Source organism: Rana temporaria, chromosome 13, assembly GCF_905171775.1.
Source record: "Rana temporaria chromosome 13, aRanTem1.1, whole genome shotgun sequence".
Lineage (NCBI taxonomy): Eukaryota > Metazoa > Chordata > Amphibia > Anura > Ranidae > Rana > Rana temporaria.
This window is the reverse complement of record NC_053501.1, coordinates 114,210,794-114,221,213: the sequence shown is the minus strand read 5'-3', so window position 1 is coordinate 114,221,213 and position 10,420 is coordinate 114,210,794. Positions and strand designations below refer to the sequence as shown.

Here is a 10,420-nt window from a genome sequence, read left to right as displayed (position 1 = left end):
GCAGCTGAAGCTGCTGCCTGTTCACTTCTTGGATTTGCACAGACACACCTCCAGCTCTGCAGCTCTCATTGGCCCTCGTATGACTCACCCCCACACCATTCCTGGCAAACTCTCAGGGGAGTGAGAGAGAGATCTGAGCATGATGTCATAAGCCCAGGCTAATGGCCAGACAGGAAACAGGAAGTGGGCTGTATAAGGAAACAGGAAGTGGGCTGTATAAGGAAACAGGAAGTGGGCTGCATAAGGAAACAGGAAGTGGGCTGTATAAGTAAACAGGAAGTGGGCTGTATGAGGGATTTACTGGCAGAAAAATAAAATGTTTTACTATCCAAAGATAAAACAACATAAGGGAAGAAGATGTAATAGATGGAATCATATCTGAAGGTCCGATTATCACTGTAAGGGCAATAGTTTTCATTGTTGAAAACAAAGATTTACCAACGTGAGGGAAAATCTCTGTTCTCAGGACTATAAACATTCCCATTTCTATAGAGAATGTATTTTTATCATACAAGATGTGATCACCTCTCTGTGTTTTGCTGCACACTGTGCTCTCTATGTGTTCTGTGTGATCTCTTTTCTTCTATAGGAGGGGCCATCAAACCTGTGGTGACCTTCACACCCATATGGAGGGATATATTATCATATGACAATGTGACTCTAACATGTGATGTGCCGTCTACTGAGGAGCCCCGGACCTATCAGTGGTACAAAGATAACCAAACAATACCAGGAGAGCAACAGAGACTTCATATCATTGGATCTTCCGTCTACCGGGACAGAGGAGATTACCAGTGTCAGACCATCGGTGGTGATATCAGTGATCCCGTCTTCCTAAATGTTACAGAAAGTGAGTGATCTCATCTCATCTCCATCATTACAGATTGTTGGGTGTGAATAGAACAACATAAAGTATCATTTTATTACATTTCAGATTTTGTCATCCTGCAGAGACCCCCATCTGCCATCTATGAAGGAGACCCCCTGACTCTGAGATGTCATCATGTAAAAGATTTTCATGCAATAAACACAAAATTCTACAAGGATGATCAGGAGATAAAATCATCAGAATCTGACTCCACATTCCATATTCCTAATATAAGGAGGAGTCAGTCTGGACTCTACAAATGTACTAAACAAATACAACGTTATGATAGTTCATATGAGTTTGATAAATCAGACGTCTCCTTTATCTCTGTGAAAGGTAAATTAATGTCTTATATAAATCTTTATCCTTAGAGAAATTGGTGGATCCAGAGGAAGGAGAATTCAGACAAAAATATGATCTTTGAAGTGACTTTGTTGCAGAAATAAAAAGAAGAGATTTAAAATGTTAGAAAACCGCGGGGCGTGTTTATTTTATTGTTTTATACCTGGAAGGCAATCTCACTCCTAGCAAAAATCCTCCCCCAAATTCCCCCTTCTAGATTAAATCCTCACCCTAAATCCCTCCTCCTCGCATAAACCCTCCCTCCAAAGCCCCCTACTAGTGTAGGTTGTCCCTCAAATCTCCCCTCCTAGCACAAATCCTCTCCCCCAAATCCCCCCTCCTAGCACAAATCCTCTCCCCCAAATCCCCCCTCCTAGCACAAATCCTCTCCCCCAAATCCCCCCTCCTAGCAAAAATCCTCCCCCCAAATCCCCCCTCCTAGGAAAAATCCTCCCCCAAATTCCCCCTCCTAGTACAAATCCTCTCCCCCAAATTCCCCCTCCTAGCACAAACCCTCTCCCCCAAATTCCCCCTCCTAGTATAAATCCTCTCCCCCAAATCCCCCCTCCTAGTACAAATCCTCTCATCCAAATCCCCCCTCCTAGCAAAAATCCTCTCTCCCAAATTCCCCCTCCTAGTACAAATCCTCTCCCCCAAATCCCCTCTCCTAGCACAAATCCTCTCCCCAAAATTCCCCTCGTAGCACAAATCCTCCCCCCAAATTCCTCCTCCTAGCACAAATCCTCTCCCCAAAATACCCCCTCCTAGTACAATTCCTCCCCCCAAATTTCCCCTTCTAGCACAAATCCTCTCCCCCAAATCCCTCCTCCTACCACAATTCCTCTCCCTCAAATACCCCCTCCTAGCCTAAAACCTCCCTCTAAAGCCCCCTCCTAGTGTAGGTTGTCCCTCAATCTCCCCTCCGAGCACAAATACTCTCCCCCAAATCTCCCCTGCAAGCAAAAATCCTCTCCCACAAACCCTCTCACCAAATCCCCCAAAATTTCTCCCCCAACAATCCCACTTCTAGCACAAATACTCCCCCCAAAGCCCCCCTTCTAGCACAAATCTTCTCCCCCAAATCCCCCCTCCTAGCTTAAATCCTCCCCCCAAATCCCCACTCCTAGTGTAGGTTCTCCCCCAATACCCCACTCCTAGTAAAAATTCTCCCCCCAAATCCCCTCTCCCAGCACAAATCTTCTCCCTGACAGGAGAGAAACTTTTACCTGGTTGACAGCCTCAGCTCTGTTCCTGTGTGGAGGAGGTGTGCCCCTTCCCTCAAGAGCAGAGCTCTCCTCCCTGATGTCACTTCAGCTCCCGTCTCCCTTTTTTGGACAACTGTCAAAGCTTCATAAATTCAACACTTTGAATGGATGTAGAGAAGAGAAGATTAGAGATAAACAGGTACAACTTATATAGGATTTGTTTAATCCCATTGCCTGAGGCCATTCGCTTCACTGGGTATATTGAAGAGTCTACAACCACTAATACTCTATAGAGGGGGACACCCTCGCAGTACTGGAGCTCTGAGCCCAGTTATCACTCAGGACAGTGACCTATTGAAGTCTGTATGATTGTGTTGGTTTCCTCCAGAGTCTCGGTTTACCGCTCACCATCCAGATATATATACAGGTAGAATAAATGACTTGTGTCCATACCGGGTTCTCTATTAACGTGTATTACTGTATCGGATACAACAGGTCAACTTAGCTAAAGACCGATGGGGGTTGATTTACTAAAACTGGAGAGTAAACAATGTGGTGCAGCTGTGGATGGGAGCCAATCAGCTTCTAACTTCAGCTTCTTCAATTAAGCTTTGACAACAGAATCTGGAAGCTGATTGGTTTCTATGTAGTGCTGCCCCACATTATGTACTCTCCAATTTTAATAAATCCCCCCTCCCCCCCCAATGTAAATTGTCCCATGTCCACCACAAAGCATTGTGTGATTGTCGTCATTTAGAGAATAAATAATATATTCCCATCATTTATCATTTCTATAAATTTCCTCTTCCAGAGCTCTTCTCTTCTCCAGAAATAAAAGTGACCCCGTCCAGGGTAATAGGAGGAGATGAGATGACGGTGACATGTGACACCAGACTGGATCCTCTCAGAGGTGGCACAGAGCTGCACTTTGCCTTCTACAGAGATGGATGGACTGTGCGGGAATACAATGTATCTGATACATACAGAGATGGACGGACTGTGCGGGGATACAATGTATCTGATACATACAGAGTGCGGTCATCTCAGCTGGAGGATTCTGGGAATTATACCTGTGAAGTGAGGACGGCGTCTGACACTGTGAGGAAGATGAGTGATGGGATCTATATCCAGATACACATACATGGTGAGGATATGAAATGAAGTCAGTATTGGGTATTTGACCCAGGAGGACCATGGTTTCCATGAACGATCAAACTTATCTATCTAACCAGCTCACAACACTATTTTTTTTCATATCCAGAAGTAAGGTTGATAGTCATCACTTTGGACAGATTAGGGGTGAAGTCTTTCTTCCGGTATTTGGTTATTTTTCTTCCGGATGCTAACAGTATGTGGGCGACTATTAAGTGAAAATGAGGTGGAAAGTTTTCAATTTCTAAATTTAGAATGACCAAATCTGGGTTAGGTGGAGTTAGCATGCATGTAACAGAGGAGATTAGACCAAACATTTGGTTCCAGAAGCTTGTGAGACTCTTGCAAGACCAGAGAATAGGATAGCAGTTGCCTACATGACCATAGTTGCGCCAACATAGAGGCGAAGGGTAAAATTGGACTACTCGGTAGGGTGTAAGGTAACAGCGAGAAATTATTTTTTGGGAGAGTTTCTAGTGCCCAGTACAGTGGGAAATACCATGTGTAAATGTAAAAGCTTGGAGCCATTGTGCTGGGTTATAAGTATTCTGTAGATCTTCCTCCCATTTTAGGAGAGGACTAGATTTGCACAACATAGTTTTGCACTGAAGGGTATTGTAAAAGAGAGAGATGCCTTTTAGACAAGATGTTGGGCAGATCCCTGTGCGTTCCACCACACAGGAACCAACAAGAAGCGCTTCCTGAGGACGTTATTACGAAACGTACGTCGAGGCGGTACCTTGTCACGCTACGTACGTCATTTCCTGCCCTGCTGTTTGTTGGTTCCTGTGAGGTGGAACACACGCCACGGACAGAGTGCGGTGGGAGGCGGTGGGAGCACGGCAGATTCCTGTGCGTTCCACCTCACAGGGACCAACAAGAAGCGCTTCCTGAGGACGTTATTACGAAACGTACGTCAAGGCGGTACCTTGTCACGCTACGTACGTCATTTCCTGCCCTGCTGTTTGTTGGTTCCTGTGAGGTGGAACACACGCCACGGACAGAGTGCGGTGGGAGGCGGTGGGAGCACGTCAGATCCCCAGACTACCGATTAGAGCCAGCAGTCCCAGTGCCGGGATAGGCACTTTGAAATGTGAGTAGCCATTTGGCTAAGTTTTAACTTAGCTCATTTTTTAATAAACTAAATTACGCGATGGATGTTTCCATTGTTATTTCATATCCGGCCGAGACCTTTAAGGAGGAAGTCGCCTAATATCTCCATTTCAGCCTATGTGAGCGGCATTATCCTGCATAAGCTCTCATTGACTCTCTTTTTGAGTAAAGGAGTCAATGTGCTCTGGTAAGCAGATCACTCATCCAGTCACTTTGGGTGTTTATTCAAGTTTGGTGAAGGATCACTCCTCTATCAGTATAGCACAGAATGGACGTTTGGTGTTTTATGGACTTTGATTTATTATCATAGGCCCGGATTCACAAAGCACTTGCGCCGACATATCTCCATATACGCCGCGTAAGTGCAAATATGCGCCGTCGTATCTGTGCGCTGGATTCAGAGACTAAGATACGCCTGCAAATAGGCTTCATCCGATCGACGTAACTTTCCTACGCCGGCGTAGAGTGGGCGCATATTTACGATGGATGTATTTGGCGCACCCATTTATTTTCTATTCACATATGCAAATGAGGGAGATACACCGATTCACGAACGTCCGTCCGTCCAACGCAGTGCGCGTAAAGTAATACGTCCGGCGTAAAGTTATGCCCCATAAAGGAGGTGTAACTCAGCATCCATGCAAAGGGCTGCACCAGGGAATACAAGCCAACGTATTTTACGCTGTTGACGAGAATATGACTAGGCGTAGGTTACGTTCACTCTGTAGGCGTATCTTAGGGAGTAGTTCCGACGTGATTCTGAGCATGCGCACTGGGATGCGTCCATGGGACGGCGCATGCGCGGTTCATTATAAGTATCTGTCTGAGACTCAGCCCATCATTTGCATGGGGTCACGCCTCATTTACATGGCTCACGCCCACTTCCACCTTCGCCGACTTACGCCTAGGAAACCCAGCGCAGATTTGGCAGCGCGTTAAAGAGATACGCTACGGCGGCATAAATATGCGCCGATGTATGTGAATCCGGGCCATAATATTTTTTGGTGCTTAAGATTGGGACTGAATATTATTTGCACTAATTGATATTTCACAATATTTTTAAATCATATGTTGTTTGATAATGTTTTGTGCACATTTGTTTATTTGATAAGGATTAGTGACTTCAGGAGTGCAGTCCTGTGATTTTCATTGTAATTTTTATTAATTATTAGCGCCCCCTATCTTTTACCCATATCAAGGGAGGGAGCTTGATTATTGGGATGGGATAGTTGCCCAAAAATATGTTTATCCGAATATATGAATAAAGTTCAGTGTGGGGGGGGATATCATATTGACCAATTATCTCTGGGAAGGGCTTGGATGAGCTGTTATTAAGGATGTCCTCTACCCACTGAATGCCCCGATCTCACCACTTCTGAATTGATAAATACGGGATAAGATTTTCCAACACCGTAAACGGCATCCGTAGTTGCTAAACCTTGGAGGGGTCTCCTCTTATTTCACTTTTATACCTCACTGTATTTATTGCAATCTGTTTCCATTTCAAAATCAAATTCATTTTAATTTCAACATAACAAATACAACAAAACAAAGTTATGAACTTAACAAACAAATCCAAAAAAAAAAAAAAATACATTTTTCCGTCCTGCACATTTCTAAAGTGTAACATGAGTGATCTGGTGGAAGAAAATCAATGTATAATGAGATTTCCCTCAAAAAATGTTTGTAGTCAGTGCCGGGACCGGTGTCACTGGCTGGTGGAAAGACGTTATCCCTCCGTTGTGGGGTCTGGTGTAGTACTTAGACCTCCGACCACTTAGGACGCTATCTCACACATGAAAGCAGATCTCCATGTAAATACTGGACTAAATAGTGAGTGAGAATTGATTGCATGTAATTCCCCACCTCCGCCAACAAGCATATGAAATCACCTTATCGTTAGTTATGTCCATCCACACCTTTATACATTTATATATACCCAATACCTTGAGGCTGGGTTCACACCTATGCAAATTGAATGTGCATTTCCCCGCATTCAATTCCCATAGCCGGAGAATGTGACTGGTTCTCTATGGAGCTGGTTCACATATCTCTACAGTGGGTCCGGTGCGGTGTGCCGGAAAAAAATGTGCCTTTTTTGGTGCGTTTCAAGTTTGATTTCAGACCAAAATTTGGGCTGAAATCGGACCTGAAACAGTGAACCATAACGCACCGGACCCCTGCTGTGAGCCACATGCAGCGACAGTGTGAACCAAGCCTAAAAGTTCTTTCACTTACTGTAGGAACAGTAAAAAGGAAACAAATACAGCAAACAGGGAAGAAGGGAGTTCCTAGCTAAGGGCTTCAAATAGGCTGTGCTTACTATAGTGGGACCTGTGGGCCAGTGCCTAGGGTGGCAGGATAAGATGAGCAGCACCAAGACTCAACATTTACACATTGTGATAACTTATTATCTTTCCTTTTTTTTATTCCTTTCCCTTATTGACTTCCCCTTAGTCTTCCTTCCCGTATTCAATTTACATTAGTGTTTCCTTAAGCCTCGTACACACATTAGTTTTTCTCGGCAAGAACCAGCAAGGAAATTGCTGGCAGAGCTTTTATGCCGAGTAAACCGAGCGTGTGTACGATGCTTTCAGGTTTCTCGTCTTGAAATCTGCCCAGAATCTTGACAAGAACAATAGAGAACCTGCTCTCTATTTTCCTCATCAGGAGTTTCAATTTTCTCGTCGGGCTGGTTTACGACGAGAAAAACGCTGTTTTGTTTACGACAGGATTCTCGACCGTGTATACAGGGCTTCAGGCTTTTTTCTTTTCCCTTATTCTCTTTCCCTTAGTCATTCTTCCCTTCCATTAGTCTCTTTCCCTTAGTCATTCTTCCTGTCCCTTTTTCTCTTTCTCTTGAACTCCATCCACATGGACTAACCCTAATTGGGGCACTAATTCCACATGGAACCCTAATTGAAGCTCTTCCCAATTCAATTCCCCTTTATGTCATGGCCAAGTCAATAATGAGTCATAAAATAGAGGTCCATAATGTAAAGACACTGGGCAGAGAAATTATTGACAAAGCTCTTCATAGTAAAAAATACAGTTAAATATAAAGTTGAAATACATATTTTTAATGGTTTGACAACAAATGGATTTGTAAGTTTGGTCAGCCAGTCTTGTGATTTACGCTCCTCTTGAGCAAATGACACACTTATCTCCCAGTTCAGCTTCATAGCTTCCCGTGTCGCCTGTCCTCCTATTATTGGAATAAGTTAGAACGTATTGCTGGAACATAAACATCATTGCTTCTGTTCAATGAGAGGGAAGCTAATCCAGATCCTTCATATACACTCAGAATTTGTAATAATTCCAAATGTTTCTTATCTAAAAATCCTATTCCTTCCATACTTCTCTCCTCAGATTACACGGTGCAGAATATAATACGACTGGTGATCTCTGGATTTGTATTATCTGCTGTTGTATGTTTCCCCTACTTCCACAACAAGTGGTAGAGAAGAAGAAGAAGAAGAAGAAGAAGAAGAAGAAGAAGAAGAAGAAGAAGAAGAAGAAGAAGAAGAAGAAGAAGAAGAAGAAGAAGAAGAAGAAGAAGAAGAAGATGAAGAACTTCTAGGAATCTGTGGACCTCAATGAAACATCTAAGTGAACATGGAAAAGGTTTTGTTTGGTTGAATTCGAAGGAACTTCATATTTTTTAAATAAACTAATTTATAAAACTTGATCTGATTAATCTGAAAACATATGAGTGATTAAACTAATTGGCCTTTACACTGAATACAGTAAGAAGTGGAGAAAGTAGAAGTGGTCACTGAGATCACATATGGAGGAGAGAATAACAGGAAGGAAATAAAGTGTTTAATTTAAAAATAAAAACTGAGAAAAGACCCAAAACACAAATGTCACACTTTACTGATCACGTTGTTTATTCTAAGTTCTGAAAACTAAAGAAGATATGAAGGGGGTTTTGTATATATTGGGGGGGGGGGGTGATTTACTAAAACTGGAGAGTGCAAGATCTGGTTCAGCTGTTCATGGGAGCCAATCAGCTTCTAACTTCAGCTTGTTCAATTAAACTTTGTGGAAAAAAACTGGAAGCTGCTCAGGATTTTGAACTTTTTTAATTTTATTCAATCAACCCCCATTGTCTTTTTCTAATAATAGTCAGGTAAAGTAGAATTATTATATCTTAACATTTTATATTCTTATTTTTAGCCAGCAGATAACATTGTAGGATAATTTTCAAATGTTTCTCCAATCTTCTTACCTCCTTTTGTAAAAAGCTTGTAGCCTTGTACCTACATTATATTATGTTATGCCTGTTACTGTATTATTATCTGTTAAAGATTATGGCTGATGCACGTAGCGGTTAATGTAGTTGTATGACATGTCTTCCCCTGTATGTGTGTGGCACCTCCATTCTTCAGGGCCTATATATACAGGGGGAGCCGACCTCATGGTGCAGTCCGGTGTGGAAGACCAGAATCATACAGTGATGATCTGTATATTATGTAAACCGTTCTACCGGCAGCATCACACTTTAATGTGCCTCGTTTTTGGGCAACCAAGTGAATGGATTTTATATATTACAACTTTCCAGATTTTAAGGTATGGGCAGCACCACTAGGGAAACAGAACAGCCAAATCAATGTACAGACAAATGTAGTGTAAAGTGAAATCATGTATGTGAAGGAATTATTATGTAATAATGTGCCAACTCAACTGTATTCTGCAAATCAATTCAATAAACTGAGTTCTTCTTCAAAGAAGAAGTTGCCTCGTGTCGTTTACTTGAGGTGGGGAGAGGGACAATAAAGTGATGTATAGTTATGCAGGTCTGTCATTAAGGTGGGGCAAAAAGGGGCAGCTGCCCTGAGCCTAGTCATTGTTGTGGGGCCTGAATCAGCTGCCCCATACTTGCCAACTGTCCTGGTTTACATTCCTTTATCCCATGAAGTCTTAAGCCCTGTACACACGCTCGGTTTTCTCGGCTGTAAAAAGTCCGCAGAGAAAACCGAAGGGAAAGCTGAGAACCAGGCAGGAAAACTGCCATGGAGCTTTGGCCAGGAATCCTGGCCGTGTGTATGCTCCATCGGCACTGCCTCGCAGTCTTTCCCATAGGCAAGTAGTAGATCTGGCGGGAAAAAACGCCGGGAATCCCGACGGGAAAATAGAGAGCAGGTTCTCTATTTTCCCCGATGGGATTCCCGGCTGTTTCCCCAATAGGAAAACTGCGAGGAAGCATACACACGTCCGGTTTTCATTGCCAAAAGCTCTCCTGGCAGTTTTTCTGCCGGGAAAACCGGTCGTGTGTACGAGGCTTTAGTCCCGTGCTGTGTCCTGATATCTCAGTGTGAAGTGCCATCACTAAAGCTGCTCAGCTTTGCCCTATTGCAGTGTACAGATGATTCATGGGCAGACAGTGTCAGCATTTACAAGTAAATAGCAGAGGCATTGATATGTAAATAGTAGCGGTATTCATATTGATATGATGCCCCCCTTAGGTCCCATCAACCCTGATGAATGCTGCCCAGTGCCCACTGCCTGCAAATGTGGTCAACTGTGGTCACCATTGAGTCTACCATCAGCTTGTTGAACAAAGGTAAGCAAAGTGTGTGTGTGGGGGGAGGGTTGGTGTGGGGTGTGTAGAGGTAGGTAGAGAAGGAATTTGAGTTTGTGGTGCACAGGTGAGCAAGGAGGGGATGTACAGAAGTAAAGACAGTGGGTGCAAAACAGAGCAGAGCGGAGGCTTTAAGGTAGGGGGTTGGAGTTGAGA

General features: G+C 43.4%; 1 protein-coding gene across 1 annotated transcript; it reads left to right on the top strand.

Moving 5' to 3' along the window:
• Positions 1 to 495: 495 nt before the first annotated feature.
• LOC120920133 (Fc receptor-like B) lies at positions 496 to 8,213 on the top strand. The gene is made up of 4 exons (XM_040332047.1): positions 496 to 850; positions 935 to 1,204; positions 3,227 to 3,559; positions 8,050 to 8,213. The coding sequence occupies exons 1-4, from the start codon at positions 496 to 498 to the stop codon at positions 8,139 to 8,141; spliced, it is 1,050 nt and encodes a 349-aa protein (XP_040187981.1). The 3' UTR covers positions 8,142 to 8,213.
• The last annotated feature ends 2,207 nt before the right edge of the window (positions 8,214 to 10,420 follow it).

What these genes read in the sequence shown, in the direction of transcription:
- LOC120920133 (XM_040332047.1), top strand. Translation starts at nt 496, where the DNA reads ATGTATTTTTATCATACAAGATGTGATCACCTCTCTGTGTTTTGCTGC. An exon ending in CTTCCTAAATGTTACAGAAA is followed by an intron (nt 851 to 934) that starts GTGAGTGATCTC and finishes ATTACATTTCAG; the next exon opens with ATTTTGTCATCCTGCAGAGA. An exon ending in CTCCTTTATCTCTGTGAAAG is followed by an intron (nt 1,205 to 3,226) that starts GTAAATTAATGT and finishes TTCCTCTTCCAG; the next exon opens with AGCTCTTCTCTTCTCCAGAA.